Source organism: Synchytrium microbalum (genome assembly GCF_006535985.1).
Source record: "Synchytrium microbalum strain JEL517 chromosome Unknown SmJEL517_scf0003, whole genome shotgun sequence".
Taxonomy (NCBI): Eukaryota; Fungi; Chytridiomycota; class Chytridiomycetes; order Synchytriales; family Synchytriaceae; genus Synchytrium; species Synchytrium microbalum.
The window spans coordinates 569,932-587,337 of NW_022158352.1; the positions used below are offsets into that span (position 1 = coordinate 569,932).

Sequence of the window (17,406 nt, forward strand, 5' to 3'; positions counted from 1 at the left end):
ACTGTCCTGGTTTGCAGGATCTTGAGTTGGCTAGATTTTCACAATTACAGTTGAATTCATCAGTTCGCAGTTAGAAAGGCGACGTCTATGATGGATGGGCTAATCTAGCCAGCAGGTCATCATTAGTGACATATAGGCTAAATTGAAATTTCGATCTTCTTTAAGCCGCCAGGCTTGCAGTGGCTCTCACACACCAACTTGTGATTGCTTCCATCAGAAATGGCTGTCGACTGGAGAACGATATTGCGCGTGGACGTAGATCGTCTAGATCCGGTTAGACAACAGTCAAATATGAAAACAAATCCAGTTTAAACCCCTCAACTGACTCAATCTCATTGAATACTACCAGAACGATCCCAACATTGAATCCGAATTGGAGACCCTCTATCCTATTCTGGTGAAGGGCCAAGTAGATCTCGACGATGCTCTAGCTACACCTGAAAATCTAGTCAGACTGTTTAGGCTTACACAATCTGTCATGGAGTACGTTTTGCTGAACTTTCCTGATACGAAAATTGTCCTCACCTACCAAAATCATTTTCAAGACTGAAGAACTTATATCTCGAGTCGGCCGAGAAGCAGATACAAGATGATGAGGTAGACGCTTTCATGCGGCATTTGTAGATTGAAAAGGAACTCATTCTAGTTTCATACAGACTTCCTTACAAGTCAGTGAAGCTGAAATTGTTCGGCTGAAGAACCTCGGCATGGGAGGAAATGCTTCTGGTACGTGGCAAAATTATTGAAGCAGCAACATTGCACGGCAACTCACCTATATGAATGTAGAAATACGATCGTTACGGGCAGATTTGGAAGACCTGGAGAAAAGAAACATGATTCTGGCGCAGGACGCACAGATAGCGCAAGAGACTTTGGATATGGAACGCAAGAACGTTGTTGATTTGACCATGGTTTGTCTTGTGTTCATTCAAAATTCAGGTCGATGGGTTCCAACGATCTTTCTCTAGGCAATTCGTGACGAGAAATCACGCTCGGCGGCTCTGAATGCTAGTCTGGAGCGGCTCCAAGTAGAATACAGCCACGTTAATACGCAGCTGGGTGCCCATGCTGAAAGAGCCACTGCTCGTCGAGCAGACGACGAAGACTTCAGGTCTCAACTAAAGGAGAAGAACGCCGAGATCAACCGATACCTTACAGAAATCCAATTATTGACAACAGATAATGCTCAACTACGAGACGACGTTGAAAGTCTTGGATCCGAACTGGAAGTTGCTGTTGCTGAATTGGAACGTGCCGCTCGTGAACGTGAAGACTCGAGACAAGTCATAACAAAATCAGACGCACAGATAGACTCCTTGTCTGGAGAATGTGATTCGCTCAGAATAAGAGTTGGCGAGTTAGAAGATGAGCTACGAGGTTACAAAAACTTGGACGAGTCACGATATGAAGACGCAAATACTGAGGTTGCTCGCATCAGAGTAAGAGCCTTGCATCATTAACCCTATTTCAAAGTCAAAATGCCCCTTTCTTCATTAGAAAACAATGCGTGACTCTCAGATGGATTTGAACGACAAGGACAAGACGATTCGAAAACTGCAGATGGAAGTTGCCAATTTGCGTGCTGGAATGGAGGAAGCAGCAATTGATTCATTGAGAAAGTCACTGACCGAACGCGGTAAGTACAGGTTGATGCCGATCTTGTCAACGCAACCAATCTCATCCGACTGGTTTAGATGAAACAATACAGCAATTGAAAGCTTCGTTGGAACGTTCTGAGAGAGACTTTGCTCTTCTGGCAATGGACTGGGATCAGCTAGAATCTGTGAATGCTGCCAAGACAGCTCCAGAAACCCTCATGGCACACCAGTCTGAAATCGGTAGACTAAAGGAAAATGCTGAAGCCTATCACAGCAAGCATTTAGAAAACTTGAAACGCCTCAAGCTGCTCGAAGATCAAGAAGTAGATCGGGAACGGGAAGTTGTCGATTTGAGGGCTCGCATGGAAAAATACGAAGAAGGTGTGTGGACGTTTCGGATTTTGACTATCTCTTTGAAACTTCCTGAAACGAAAGAATCATCCCGTAGGCACATATGGGCTACGTGAAGCTTCCCGTGAAATAAAGGAGCTACAGCTTCAGCGCTCTATGCGAGACAAAGAGATTCTGGATCTAACAAAGAGAGCCAATGACTTTGAAGCTCAGGTATTGATTCCATTAATGCGAAATCCCGGTCTTTGTCTACATGTTACTGACACCAGCTCTAGATATGTGACTTCTTAGAAGAAAATTCAGAGCTACGTCGTCGACTTGGCATTGATGAAAAGACTACTATCGATACTTCGAATCTCAATACAAAGAAGCACATCGAGCTTGTAAGACTTTATGATACTAGTCTCTGACATACCGTCCTAACAAGCTCTACTAGGAGCAAGTCAAAGCTCTGAATCAGACTTTACGAGGTGAAGTCGAACGATTGGAAGAGGAACGAGTCCTGTTAAAGAGCCAGTTGAGAATGCGGGCCTTGGAGGTAACCGGACAAAGTTCAAGTCCGTTTGTCCAAGTCATTTACTGACTTTTAATGAACACTAGCAAGGACAACGTGCGGTCGAGTTAGGTCTCACTGCCGAAGAACTGATAGACCTGGAAGACTACACAGATCGATTAAGGTCCAAATCTCACGTGGCCGACAAGTCTTCAGCCCCGGCAGTCGTGCACCATACCGTAATTCACCCTACACATGCCCCGACTCTGGACAAGCTTGCGCTGGAGCTCGAGAGGGTGCATGTAGAATCAGCCGAATCTCGAATTCGTATTATGCAAATGGAAGACGAGTGTAGAGTCAAATCTCAAGAAATTGAAGCTCTATCCGCAGCAGTGCGTGAACTCTCGGATATGTTGAGCTCTCGCCGTCGCAGAACCCAAAGCGGAACCCGTGAGCAATTGACAGAGGTTAGTACGAGAGATGATTTGACGAAACGATATTTTTTTCCAACACTATTTCTTAGGAGCAACTTCCTGCGGTACAACAGCTCCTTCTACTGCTTTCTAATCGTGTCGGTTCTTCCCATGGAACGACGATGGATAGTGTAACTCCGTCACTATTGCACACTTCGAGAGGATTAGAATCGGATCTAAGATATGCAGAAGACCGAATCATTGAGTTAGAGCAGGAACTAGAACGATCAAAACGTAATAGTGAGTCCTGGCAAACCCAACTTGAAGCTCATGTTAATGAGCGGAAAAACAAGATCCTGAGCTGCCCCCGAGATCTGAGACTGGCTAGCCAAGATGTTCTGATTGAGACTGTAGTCGAGCTTGGTGCAGAGCTGACAGCCAAGGACAAGGCCTTGTTGGAATTGAAAGGGGATGTCTCTCATTGGAAGGTATGATTCCGGTCTTAGAAGCCACGACTTTGTCGGTTTAATACTGACTTTCGTAATTAGAATGTTTATGGCACTATCTCCGGGCAAATGAAGAAGGTTTACCGAGAGAATCATGATCTCCAACAGAAATTCAACGACGAAGTGGCCAATGTCAGACACGATGCGGCAGAAGTTAGCCTAGATTTAGAAAATGCCAACGCCAGAGCTCAAGAGTGGGAGAGTACTGCTTCACTCATGCAGAAAGGCTCAGATAGTGATATCCGGCGAGAAATTGTAGAATGCCAACGCAAATTCATCACAATGAAAGTAAATGAAACGGCTTTAATTCGCAAGTACAAGGTTTTAGAAGATTGTGACGCTCGTCAGCGCAAGGAGCTGACTCAACTTAAGGTACACAGAATTGGCTGAAACTAGTACTAAAGGGTACATACTCACGCATTGTTACTTTTAGGACGACTTCTCGTCGCTAGAAGCAGCCTCTTTACAGAGAATTGGCCATCTACAAGCTTCGTTTAAATCTGCTTCGAGTCGTGTAGAGCATTTGGAACAAGAGATATCGTGTACCGTTGCTGCGTCCGATCATGCCAAGATAGTATCAAAGCTTGAATCAGAGATTGCCCGCAACCGCTTACTCTTGGAACGCGAGAGAAGCTGGGAAGAGAAGGCCCAGCAGGGCATTGATGCCGAGAATCTACGCCATGAATTGGACAAGTCTGTTGCTGAAGTCAAAGGACTGCAGGCACAGATCGAATCTGCCAACGCGTCTATAAACTCTGTATCTATCGAAAGAGGAGCTGAATCCACCTCAAGCCTCCATCAGCAGTTGGGACAGCTGACCGCAAGTGTTGCAGTCTTGTCCTCACGTTGTGAGACCGCAGAGTCTCGAGCTGAACGACACCAGAAGGAGTCGCAACAGTTACAACGACGAGCTGAGGATGCAGAGAAGAGGTATCTTGAAGCGACTCAAGAGCTCATGCATTATCGTGGTGAAGAGCTCAAGACTGCTAGGCCTGATGAAGGTTTAGTAAAGGAGGCCAGACAGCTCAAAGATGACAGAGATCGCCTTGCTTCAGAAATTCAGCATTGTGAGTATGGCAGTGTCCAACATCTTAAAAGTTACTTGTACGTTTAGACTTACCCGCCGATTTTTAGACAAACTTACAGCCGATGTGTCGTCGCAACAGGCTCTTGATTTGAAGAGCCGGCTTGATCGTGACAAGAAGGATTTCGAGTTGCTCAAAACTACGATACGTGAATTGCAAAACCAGTCAGATGACAAGATGGTCATTGGCAAACTTCACAACCATATCATTGCTTTACAAGCTTCGGAAACAGAGGCTTTGAAAAAAGCCTCGGCATCAGAAAGACGACTGCTGAAGCTTGATACAACTGTTGCAGAGGTATTTGGCGCATCACGAGGTTTCAGTGGGATTTGTCTTACTAAAACGTATCTTTGTAGCTGGAACGAGCACTGGACGATAGGGACGCTTGTTTATTCAAGGCTCGACATGACTGCCGATCTACTATCAATGATTTGCGTAAAACTGTGCAAAGTATGCGTCTCAGACTGGCTGGGTCGGTAACTTTGGAGAGATACCAGGTTGGTCATCGCAGCTATTTCGTAAGTGCTTTTTTTGCAGTCTAACCATTTTCTTGTAGCGAGCTTGTGACCAGCTACATCTAGCTTATGTGCAAACGAAAGCAATGAACGACGAGGTTGCACATCTTCTCAACAGCAATAGAACTTTGGAAGCCCAATTTGCTGAAAAGCAGTTACGAGAAGAGCTAGATCGTGAGCTCGCTAGTCTCTTGAATAACCCAACTGCAGCAAAGGAGAGACTAGTAGAATGGCAAAAACGTATGGCTGAAATGCGGATAGCTGATGCAGCAATGTCTCGTGAAAACGCTGCGTTGCGTCAAGATTTGACTCGAGCCCGCTCAAGCGTTGAATCAGAGAAAGCTGAAGCTCAAAAGCTAGCCGAGAAGCTCATGGGTCTTCAAGTATGCATCTCGTCTCGGGCCATCTAGCTTGACTCTTCTTCACTGACCAAAGCTCTCGTTTCAGGCCGAGTTTGATGAACGACAATTGGACTGGGAACAACGCCAAACTGACTTGGAAATGAGTTTAGTTCGCCTGCAAGAAGAGCGAGAACTAATTTTCCGAGCAGCATCGTCGTCCGAACTCAAAGACACTTTGCCTGATCGTACTCTGCCTCTGGCAAATCAATTAGACGCCGCAATCCAGTTACTTTTAGAACGTGCCAAACAATCTAAAGCTTATCAATTCCAGCTGAGCTGTGCCAATGAGCGAATCAAAGAATTGGAAGTCCATTCCAAGGTAAGTAAGCACTGGTCGTCCAGAGTAGATAATTTCAAATTTGAAATCGACTTTCTGTTAGCATCAAGAAGGCCAAATTAATGCCAAAGATGTTGAAATTGTGGATCTCAGGTGTCTCAAGAATGATGGTGACGTTCGCTTATCACAAGTTGCAGTCAGCCGAGGTAACATCTGACGTTATGGGCATTTTCCCTTTTATTTCAAACTAATACAGGATAATCCCTTCAACAGATGATCTTACCAGATCCATTGTTCAAGAAGCAGAATCTGCGAGTGCTTTGGCATCACGTGAATTGATTGAATCTCTTCAACGGCAACTGGAGCACAAAGAGCAAATGCTTCAAAAGTATGCCAATCGCCTGAAACAGAGTCAAGAAGCTGTCACTGCTCAAAAGATGGTAATATTGATTCTTTCTAAAAGAGCTTGAAAGCATACTGACCTACGACCCTCACCAGGCTGACGAGCGTGAAATTGCACATTTGACCAAGATCATCAATACTCTGAATGATGGCATGATTGAGAGATTAAAGAAACCAGCCGATAAGATTCAATCTCATTCGGATAGGTACGTGACATCTAATCGATTTCATTTTTTCTTATCTTCCATGAAATAACTCTGAACCCATAGTAATCCTGATGCTGGAACAATCACAGAGCTGGAGCATCTAGTAGCAGCCAAGGATGTAGAAATTTTGCATCTGTCTCAAAGAGTCCAAGAGCTGACTGCAGAAGTTGATGGCTGGAAGTCCAAGTTAACGGATGTGGACTCGTATCTCGGAAAGGAGCAAGAGAAATGGTCAAAAGCACTGGATGATATGGTTTGTTGTACATTTTCGTCAACTATCCTTTTATTGCCCGATATTCTGAATCGTGGCTTCTAAACACTAGGAATCAGAGAAAGTTGATCTTCTTGGAAAGGTTGCTGAAGCTCGCGCTGCAGCTGCTGAAGCTCCACCAAAGACCTTGGAACGTCAGGTTAAACGCCTCAAGACAGACCTCTCCACGCGCGACCTCAAAATCAAATCATTGGAGCGTGCTATCGAGCAAATCAAGGCTACAGCAATAGCCAAGGCTCGAGAGCCATTGACTGATGGTCAAGAGTCACGTCTTTCATCTGCGTCAACGCGTATAGTGCAATTGGAAGCAAAACTTGACAAGTACGTCTTCAATCTCGTATAGCATAAAGGGTTTTTTGCCCTTTCAAACATGTTATACATTCTGCTTAGATTGAAGAAAGTGGCAGCTTCTCATCTAGAAGAACGTGACAAGTGGGAAAAGGATCGGCGCACTTTGAGTGACGACATATCAAATCTGACAAACAAGATTCGTGACGCCGAATCCAAAATGCTAGAGGCCAATCTTGAGCGAGATAAAATGGCTCATGGTTTGCGAGTATTGTCTCTTCGAGTACCTCCTTCCAGCAGGGCACAATCCACTGAGCCATTTGAACTCGGCGCTTCACCTGCTATTGGATCTCCTACCACACCAGTCTCCCCTGAAGTAGAACGTATAGAAAAGATTTCATCCGCTGAACCACCGTCACTACCACCAAGAGTGGTTACCTTCTCGTCACGTCCTAATAGTGCACCGGCAGTAATGGCATCTCCTGTCCAGTCCAGTCCAGCGGAGGCACCAGGTAAGAAACGATCGTGCATGGTTTTAAAAATTCTTTCTGGGGCTCACGCCTTTTCGTTGTAGTATCTGCTCGTCAGAAATGGGAGTTGGATCATAAAACCCGGGTCAAAGTCGATACGCTTCGTGAAAAGCTGGAAGAGAAGGTACCGTCAGGAAGCTGGTTTGTGTTGTACTCAAAGTACTGATATATTTTTGGTCTAGAAAAAAGAAGCTGAAACTGCTTTACGGCAATTGGCTTCATTGAGACCCATTCTGGAAAAAGCTGAACGAGAGCGCCTCAGGTTACAGAAAAAGGTCGTCGAGCTCTCATCTATGCCGAAGTTAGACTTGGGAATAGAACGCGAGAAGGAAGTGAGGCATACTCTTGAAGTCGAAGAACTACGCAAGAAGATTGCCGATTTGCAGAGTGAAGTCGCTAGATGGAAGAAGGTATATTTGAGAGGCTTTGGCTCTGTAACTTCCGTCTCAGGCACCGAACCCAAATTTTTTGTCGTTCCAACTAGGTTGCAGAAGTAGATGCCACGAATGAAATATCTCGTCTGAAACAGGAAAAATCTCAAGTGCAGGACAAGCTGGATACTCTTCAGACACTTCATGAGCATTTGCAACGAGATCTCGGTGATTTGGAAGACTCTGTGTTGGAGCGAAGGATTGCAACCCTTTTGGTACAACCTGATACCCGTTTTTGGCAGCAATCCGCTCACTGAGAATTCTATTAGGAACAAAATCACGTCTTTCAAGAGGAAGGATTGAAGAAGGATACGGAGCTAGTTCAGATAAGAGCTGAACGTGATGTTGCCAAAGCCTCATCAGAGCGTCTAGAGCATCGTATTCTTGAATTGGAGGAATCTCTCAACAAGATGAGATTGAATGTCACCACTTCTAATGAGTCTGACTACGGTATTCGTCTTCCCAACTTTTTCATTCCTTTGCCTGTTGCAAGTCACCCATCTGTCAAAGGTAATTCGATTTTGAGATTGTGCCGCAGATATTGTGAACACTAAAATGTGTTGTCACTATAGCGAGTCGAGAGACTGAAATGGCGCAAGTCATCGACCACTTGTCGAAATCGCTTGAAAAGGCTCACAAAGACGTAGAGCTACTACGAGCCAAAGCAACATCGGACAAGCGATACATGGAGATTGTCAAAGAGTGTAAGCAGCTCAAGACGGAACGAGACGATGCTGTTCAAAAAATTTCTGCTAGGTCCAACGATGCTAATGTTGAGAGGTGATTGGGAAGCATTTGGTGACAGTATTTGTCGTGACGAATTTTGTAACGAGCTTTTTTTCGTAGGGTTGAATCTGAAAACCAAAAACTTCGGACACAGCTACGCAAAGAGTCTTCCAAGCTGCAAAAGGAAGCTCGACGAGCAATTGAATTGGAAGAAGAAAACAAACGGCTCAAGCTGGAGGGTCAAGGCCTTAGAAGAGTTGTTGGTGAGGTCGCTACGCGAGAGGATGTTTCTGACATTATTGACCGTCTGGTGAGCTCAACGCTGCAATATCTATTGCAGGATTTCAAACATTGAATTTCCATTTTGTTAGCGTTCCCAATTGGCAGAAAAGGAGGTGCAGTTACGTGCCTTACAAGAATCATCGAGAAGTGGCGGTAGCAGTCACGACGGTCCTCTTTCAGATCCAGAAAGAAGGAAACTTCTTCGAGAAGTAAGGAAACATGTTTGTGAAATTACGACTTCATTGAGTACCAATATACTCCTCTCTCTCTATGTTGACAGTTAGAGCTGTGGAAGACTAGAGTAGCGAAAATGACTACCCAATTTGTTTCCTCTGATGGCTTTGGTGGGCTTGCTGGTACATCAAATAGGTTGGACGAACTTGAGCAAGAAAATCGTGAATTAAGGAGTAAGCACAATCGACAGAGGCCGGCAACGAAAGAATCTCAGTTTTAACGGTGTCTCCTGTATAGATGAGCTTCAAGCATTTGATCCCAACTTTTTCGAGGAGTTGGAGGACTTGAAGTTTTCGCATCGTCAAGCTGTGACCACTTGTCAGAGATACGAAAGGGCGATTAGATCTCTTTGTGTTGATCTGCGAAGAGACCCTACTCCCTTGCTGGTAATAGCGTGACGACGACACATATGTACTATGTAATTCAAATAATGTAAATCCATAATTGTAGAAGTGCCATGACACAGTTGTCTAATATTTAATGCAAATTTATGAAATTTCTTGAGTGCAAGGAATGTTGTTGTTTAATTACATAGTCGGTTTAGCGGTTTTCGGGTTTCCAACACCAAATGATTCTCGAAGGTCGTGTGTTATTACACGTTTCGACAGTGTTTCCGGTTGAGGATTGATGCGGTCATTCCGCATATCATCTTGAACCTCCTTCAAGAATTCATACGTGTCCTTATCCATGACCGAGTCACCCGATGATTCAGCTTCGTGTGTTGAACCACGTAATACCGGTAGATTTTCTGTAGCTAGCGACCTCAGTTTCGTTGAAAACTCTTTCAACTAGATAGAAGATAGTGAGTACAGTAACGTAACGGTTGAGGCAATAGGAAGCTTACACTATTCACGCCCATAAGGGAAGCCAAACCCATTGTGAATGCCAGAGTTCCAGATCCAACGAGGACTGAAGCAGTAGCAAATGCTCTACCAGCAAACGCATAAGCAGCTAGCTTTGGATTGGCAGCCGCTGCGATTGGATTGTCTAATAGTTCTTGTAGTGGCATCCTCATCTTGCCTGACAACATAAGAAGAGTTAGCTGAAGGGCTGAGGATCCAAGAACACAGATACAATAGAATTGTACACTTGAACAGACAGATTAGCCCATCTCGATCACCTTTAGTTTGCATGCGCACGGTGTATAGCATGGTGCAAAAAGCTGTGAGCGATGCCCCTCCAACAATGTACTTGTTGTAGGGTGCAAATCCATCCTCAGCAGTGGTTGTCACGTTCGGATATGACGCGACAGGAGACAAGACCTCGGCGACTTCAGCTCGTGACGGAGGTGAAAAGTTGGGGAGCTCAGATTTCTCAGGTTTGACTTGTTGATTAACTATTATTGGTGTAGTAGGGCGGGTTATCCCGAGATACTGGAACCAGGTACGTGACGGCTCTGGTTTTGTAGGCTGCATTGCTTGCTGGCTTGTCATTCTTGTTGAAACTCTGTGTTGTTGACAAGAGAGGATGAACTGACGAAAATGTCGCATTTCCCAATAGGCAATCACTCACCGTTTAACTGCATACATATAAATCATGAGTATTAACTGGAAGAAACATGCTGTCCCTCTGCCATCAGAGATCCTGGACAAGATCGCATCACACACACGAAAAGCCGACCTTGCACAGGTCGCATTGGTCTGCAGAGAGTTGAACTCTATCGCATGCCAGTATCTCTATAGCAGTATCTCAAAACGTAGAGGAACTATTGCTGCTATCTCAACCACAGTTCGTGCAGGATCTTCTGCGTTGTATAGGCAACCCATATTTATCAGCATAGACCGTCTCGAAATCGATTGCCGTGATCTCGCCGTCTTACATGGCCTGTCTGACTTTGCTCGTCTTAGATCTTTGAGTGTGGATCGAATCACGAGGGATTGTCTGGCTCCGGAACACTGGGCACTCCCTACTAGTATAGAAACGTTGGAATTGTATGCTCTACCGTCAAATCTACCAGTATGGAATGTAGAAGCTTGGACTGCTCTAGGTCGAATGACTCCAAACCTCGTAAAATTGACGCTGTCTCTCTTCGACGACCACAATAGCGGATTGAATATCGCCAAACTCTTTGAAGGACGTAACCTGAAACAGTTTAAAATAACGCATAATCGGATGGACGGTACACCGTTATTAGAGTGCTTGAGAAGTAGTAGGCGGCCTCGTGCTCTTCAATCTTTGTCCATATCAGGACTAGGTCTGGAGAACATGCCTCATGATGGACTAGCATTGTTTGAGAATCTGACTGCGTTGGAGCTGAGAGGTGTAGTATTAGGTGTAAGACAGTTCTGGGGTTTGAAAGCGGCCCTCAAGAGACTGGTAATCATGTGTCGGGATGGAAACAGCTATGCTTTAACGACATTGATATCAGCAAACGCCGCTACGTTACAGGATTTGAGCCTCATGTCTAGCGGTCAACTCAACCAACCAATACTACCAGAAATCGTAAATCTTAAACATCTCATCATCACAACAGATCAAGCATATAGAGGAGGATTGTATCAGTACGTGCAGAATGGCTCTGCCCTTCTAGAAACTCTAGAGTTATTTGCCATTGGACCACTGCAGTGCCCGTTACCAGATCTAAGTATTATAGCCAGGTCGTTTGGAAATCTCAAGTATCTAAGGGTGTCTGGACTCTCAGAATTCCTCTCTGATGGATTCTACTGTGTCATCGCCACAATGCCGAAACTGAAATCATTCGAGTATGGCCCGCTAGGTGATGTCTTTATTTCAGGCGACAGGCTACTCCAAGCTGTCTCTGAACGTAGAGCTCTCAAACCAAACTCAGTGCTGGAATTGAGTCATAGTTTTGTATTGGTGTTTGCTCTCGAGGAGACTGGGTTCTCGTTTGGTAAAGAGACTGAAGATATGATCTCGCACAAGTATGGGTTTAATTGGCAGCGTGATGCCCCAACGCTGGTAGTTAGCTAAACAAATGGATCCAAGCAGTGCATCAGGCATGAACATAGCTACATTCTTTGTAAAAAACTTACAGCATAGCAACAATATATAGACATTATGTAAGGAAACAATGAATCAAAACGCAAGTCTGCTTGCTCTCCTCCTCTGAAGCGCTGCATTAATTTCCATCACACTGGCGTGTCGACATGAATGTGACTTGAGCTTTGACTGGAACGATGCGTAAGAGTGAGCCACAAGTCCGTACTGTTGCTGTGAATCTGCGGTAGTTGGCCTCGTGCTTGCAATAAAGGTGGAATTCGTCCGTGTTGAAGACATTGTTGCAGGTGCGATAGAGATTGAGTGGAGCAGTCGTTCCGGAGCATCTAGAACTGGAACAGGTCCACACTTTGGTGGTAGTCCTTGAGATGTATTGAGAATTTGAAGTAGAGATGATGGTGTGGTTGCATGTGATCGTATTACAGGCTGTGTTGTAAGCTTCTTGTTGATTGTGACAGGTCGGAGAGGTGTGATTTGCAAAATGTCGTCGTGTGAATCGTTTCCTGAGCGAGATCCGTGATTGCTGCTATACTGGTGTATCCTGCGTTTCTTGCTGACAGCGTCCAGGATTGTTGTTCGTAAATCCGTCAGTGAGGCAACACCAGGTCCAAACCAGCCCCTCAGCAAATCCAATGGTATGGTGTGTCCAATGCGTGACTCCATAAGCTCAATCATAGCTACATGCTCCATCGTACACGTATTTGAGTCCAGTGCAGACCTCAATCGTCGGAATGTGATGGTCTCGATATGGAACTTGTCCGTGTTGGTTCGATGCGTTTGCGCCTTTTTCGGATGCACATGTAGAATCGTTTTTGGAGTTGCGTATATAATTTTTTCCTGTCTTGTTGGTGGCGGTCGAATTTGTTCCTGCTGCTGTTTGACATCGCCCACAGGAAGTGTTGAATGTATTACGGGAGGCTGCGGATTCTCTAGCAGCCAATCGGTTGTCACTCGACGCATCTCCTCAATTGTTTGATGGAATGTGTGTTTTGGTGCTGGAGGAGCGGCTGCAGATGGTGATTCTGACGATGAGGGTTGAGGATTCGGTTGTGTTGATGGAACTGGTGGGCGTTGTTCAGCACTTACAGGTCTTGATGCATCTGTCTTTGGTATGGATTCAACCTGATTGCTGGATCCGACTTGTTGATGCACTGGCGATGATGTATACCTAGAACCATGCCATGCGGATGTACTCGGCACCATAGTAGAGTTCATCCCTGCTCTTGTAAACGTAGTAGAGGGTGTTTGGTTGCTTGACGTGTGTGGTCGTGAAGCAGGCCTTGAATTAGGTTCACCTAGTCGAAATTCCCATGCAGATACTTGACTATTCGACCTTGGAGCCATTGGAGGTCGGGCTCCTGGTGACACAATTGTCTCTTGTATCTGGTGCTGTTGCTGTATTGAGGTTGCGTCTTGTTGATATTCACCATCTGATGTATTATTATCACTTGTACGTGAAACACGATTGGGTTTAGCTGATTTCGGTCGTCCAGAGGTCAGTCGTGCAGATGTCGGCCTCGCAGAAGTTAGCCGATGCGTTTCTTGTACAATGAAATCCATATCCTCGGTGCTATGGATTTGTGCACTTGGAATCATGACATCGGTTGCTACAGGAGCGTCCAAATTCGTGAACGAGACATGCCGCACATGTTGCTCGTTAGAAATATTTATTCCCGCTCCATTGACCTGTATATCACCCACTGCACCTATGATTCAAAAATTTAATATTTTGATTGGTTTAAAAAAGACGCAAACAACCATACCATCAGGTTCTTCCATTAGTTAGATAGGACGCCCTAGGCCTGTAAAAATAATTTGAGTTTTTGGTGTATTTTCTACTCGTCAAGCTCCAATGCCACAGAAATACACGAGAAAAGGTAGAAGGGCGAGCGGTCAGATGAGAACCTTGACCAACCCAATCATGCAAGTGAATTTGAAGGGTTGTTTGATAGTCGGAAGAATATGTCCGGATGAAGCTTGGAGAGGAATGCTCCAAGCTTGACCAGTCCAGGATCGCTCATACTCATAATCATGTGTGTTGGTGGGAAAAAAAAATCAGATTCATTCCATCAATCACGCACCCGCTGGTGCTTAGGAAGATAGTCCTTCAACAAGATCTGATAATTGCCAGGGATCTACGAAAGGAAGGTAGGAGTGGACCAGATACCCGAAAACAGACTCGCTGCTCTTTTCCACTTTTGCTCATACTTGATTTTAACGACGGAGAGCTGACAATAAGTTTACTGCAAACCTGATCTGAATTCATACTAACAATTCGCGCATCATCATTTGATTATGATGAATTTGTAAGTTATTTGTAGGAGTTCGGCCGAGTTTCGCATTGGACAGGTTTGTATCGTTCCTGCCGCAATTAGAGTTTTCTGCCTACTTCCAGTCGAATGATAGGTATCTGTAAACAATCCTACAATGTGGTTCTGATACCTTTACCTCCTCAGCTTCTTTAGCGACGCTAGACGGGAGCTGTTTGACTCTCACAGAAGGAAGCGCCGACGCAGACACCAGATTCGCGGCGAGCCACTGGATACTTGAAAACTCCTCTTGATTCTTAACAAAACAAAGCAAGTTTATCCTGGCTAGACAAAAAGTTATACAGATCGGTTTTTTTTATGCACAATAGATCTATGCTGTTTCACCTGTAGCGTTTTCTGACGACTCATTCCATTCATTCCCACCGGCATTAGTAGCATTAGCCAGTCGCCTGGCCTTTTCATTTTCAAGCTGTTTGTACAAGAGCGTGAGAGCCTTGTCAAGAGCTCCTTGAGTTCCCTCGATAGTAAATGTACGTTCATTGGTTTCTGGATCTTTGGTTTTTGAGATGGATACTCTGGCACCTGATTGTATACGTATATGATTGATGACGGATCCACCACGTCCAATAATACAGCCCACCATGTCTGCAGGTATTGATGTTGTCTTTTGTACTACTTCTCCTTCATCTGCTGCTGCTGGTGGTGGTGGTCGACTTGCCCTACTATTACTGCTACTACTGGGAGCTCCGTTTGTTCGAGAGGAAGTGTATGGTGACGCTCCAGCCATACCACCTGGTCGGTCTTGACGAGGAGGACGGTCACCACGTTCACCACGTCGTGTTGAAGGTGCATCGATACTATGGTTATCATGATTGGAATGGCCGAGAGGAGGTCGATTTGATGAGAAAGCAGCAGATCGTGGACTGTTGTAGTATTGGCCATCTTCTTCTTCGTAGCGATGTCCAGTTCCTGGCCTTCGTGGAGGTGCTGGATTATATAATATAGTGCCTGCAGCTCGATCCGAGTCAGTGTAGATACACTCTCCAATGTAGAATACAGCTATTTGAATCGAGTCGACAAGACCTGATATGTCAACGACACGTTCAGTAGATTGTGGCAGCATTTCTTTACGGACACCAATACGAGCACCAGATTCTTCTTGAATCTCCTTAATGCGGGCACCTCCTTTTCCTATTACAGAGCCCATTACTTGGTGTGAGACAAGGAGTCGGATGAGAGCAGTTTCGGTTGGGTTCCCAGATTGTGGAGGTGTTATAGGATTATCAATCAGATTTTTGGCCATGAGAGAGAAGGCCTACGAGAAAGGGTTGGATATTGTCAGATTCGAGCTGAAGCAACTTTTGAGGATGCAAAAGAAAAGAATGAAGAGGAACTTTCAAAATAGGCCAGCTTTCGGCCAGTAGACACAATCTCTTTCGCATATCCACTTTTGACAACTTACTTTTGCGACAGCGTCCAATGGACCACCAACAGTAAGTATTCGTTCCGTAGAAGCAGGTACCACTTTTGATACTCCAGCACGTACTCCAGTAGCTTCTCGTACAGCAGCTACATTTTTGCCTTCCTTTCCAATAATAACACCAGCTTCACGAGTTGTGACCAGTGCTCTAAGCGTCACATCAGGCTGATGACTCTTTTGTGGAGCTGAAGGGTCAGTGTCCGCAACAGTAGCAGCTTCTTTGCCCTTGGATTCAGCTTCAGTAGTAGTGGTGTTTGCAGCAGCAGGAGTTGGTGCTGCGTTTTTCAATGTATTTTCATTTACAGCAGGCTCTACAGCAGCAGTACCTCCGGTAGTTGTGGAATCAGTAGTTGGTTTTCCGTCATTGGCATTTGATGCATGACGAATAGGTTCTGGATTGGCTGTGAGACCTGTCAATCTAGCTACAAAATCGGTAGGTACGTCTTGTGCCATGATAGTCGGCTATTGATGGATTATCGTTTGGTCGACTGTGTGATGGGTGTTTTGGAGTTTGGTGATGTCAAATTGATGACGAGCCAGTCCAAGGAAGAAGCGAGTTCGGTGAGCGATAATATCGGATGATGGACTGAGAATTATAATATGCAATATCTGGATGACTTATAATTGACTAGCGGATACAAAACGTCAGAATTTCGAAAATAGTTTGGAAAATCAAGCTTGGAAGCTTACCGAGTAAAGAAAGGGAAGAGGAGCGAGTTCGCAACGGTCGATGTGCTCAAGAGCTTCCAGCAAAATATTGCTGTTACTAAAGCTTTTGATGGCAGAGCTTCGTCAAAGAGCTTGCTTGTGTTTGCAAAAGGCAACGTACCAAATCCGAAGTGCGACTGAGGACCTAAGGAAAGCGAACTTTATTTGGATTTCAACCACGAAATTGTATTAGATTTACGCGAGACTACACGTATATTCGTCGTTGCTGGAGTGCTTCGCTCTACTATCGGCATCATGCTGAAGCAGTCCAAACAAGAAGAGATATCTAGAGGAAATGATTTATATTCAAGAAAATACATAGAAAGTAAAAAGTCCTGGCTCTTGATACCTTCACATATGGACAAGGTTGCAACAAAATGGTTCAAAAACGCTTCACGGCCTTTCTGGTTGCCGTGAATCCCGTCGCCTAATAAGAGAGATGCTCTTTAGTGCTCATCCCACAATCATCATATTAATTACACCAACCTTTCGAATCACAGCTATATCATCAATCAATTCATCCTCTGGCAACCTATCGACAAGCTTAGCGCCAGTAGCATGCTGAAGACCAGCTCCGTGATAACCAATTCCTCCTCTTCCTCTCTTTTCCTTGATAGAAGGAGCAGTAGCTGTCGTTTTGGCCGTAGATCGAGTAGCCATATTTCTGTGTAATGGCCCAGAAGCAGGATCCGTAATGTCACCGACTAGTTAAAATGAAAAGTGTCGAGACAACGAGATACATGGGGTCAGAGATTCAAATCAAATGGACTCACTATTGCTGAGGTCAAATACATCACGTTCTTCTCGCATTCTCCTCTTCTTGTCCTCTAAAGCCTGCATAAGCTTGGTCTGTGCATCTCTCTTCTCCTTCTATTTTGCAGACAGAAAACATTCAGAACAATTCAAAGATATGATCCGAGTATTTCATGAGCACATACCAAGTACAAGTCATGCAGTTCGACCTTTTCTTGTTCGTGCAAT

General features: G+C 44.9%; 3 protein-coding genes across 3 annotated transcripts; 1 reads left to right on the forward strand and 2 right to left on the reverse strand.

Annotated features, from left to right (window-relative positions):
- Positions 1-219: 219 nt before the first annotated feature.
- Positions 220-9,453, forward strand: SmJEL517_g00935 (uncharacterized protein; the record flags this gene model as incomplete). The annotated part of the gene is made up of 35 exons (XM_031166863.1): positions 220-273; positions 350-483; positions 546-597; positions 657-726; positions 787-911; positions 969-1,439; positions 1,498-1,636; positions 1,695-1,979; positions 2,047-2,162; positions 2,225-2,332; positions 2,386-2,487; positions 2,550-2,909; positions 2,966-3,343; positions 3,404-3,733; positions 3,795-4,428; positions 4,496-4,743; positions 4,803-4,943; positions 5,003-5,344; positions 5,409-5,681; positions 5,743-5,845; positions 5,913-6,079; positions 6,138-6,247; positions 6,311-6,500; positions 6,571-6,839; positions 6,909-7,318; positions 7,381-7,460; positions 7,519-7,746; positions 7,821-7,982; positions 8,037-8,277; positions 8,340-8,547; positions 8,614-8,803; positions 8,865-8,984; positions 9,056-9,182; positions 9,247-9,317; positions 9,403-9,453. 35 exons carry the CDS (start codon positions 220-222, stop codon positions 9,451-9,453), a joined length of 7,089 nt encoding a protein of 2,362 aa, XP_031027141.1.
- Positions 9,454-9,536: 83 nt separating this feature from the next.
- Positions 9,537-10,442, reverse strand: SmJEL517_g00936 (uncharacterized protein; the record flags this gene model as incomplete). The annotated part of the gene is made up of 3 exons (XM_031166864.1): positions 9,537-9,797; positions 9,854-10,029; positions 10,130-10,442. 3 exons carry the CDS (start codon positions 10,440-10,442, stop codon positions 9,537-9,539), a joined length of 750 nt encoding a protein of 249 aa, XP_031027140.1.
- A 4,165-nt stretch (positions 10,443-14,607) lies between these two features.
- On the reverse strand, positions 14,608-16,170 carry SmJEL517_g00937 (uncharacterized protein; the record flags this gene model as incomplete). Its single annotated transcript, XM_031166865.1, has 2 exons — positions 14,608-15,552; positions 15,700-16,170. The coding sequence occupies 2 exons, from the start codon at positions 16,168-16,170 to the stop codon at positions 14,608-14,610; spliced, it is 1,416 nt and encodes a 471-aa protein (XP_031027139.1).
- Positions 16,171-17,406: the final 1,236 nt, after the last annotated feature.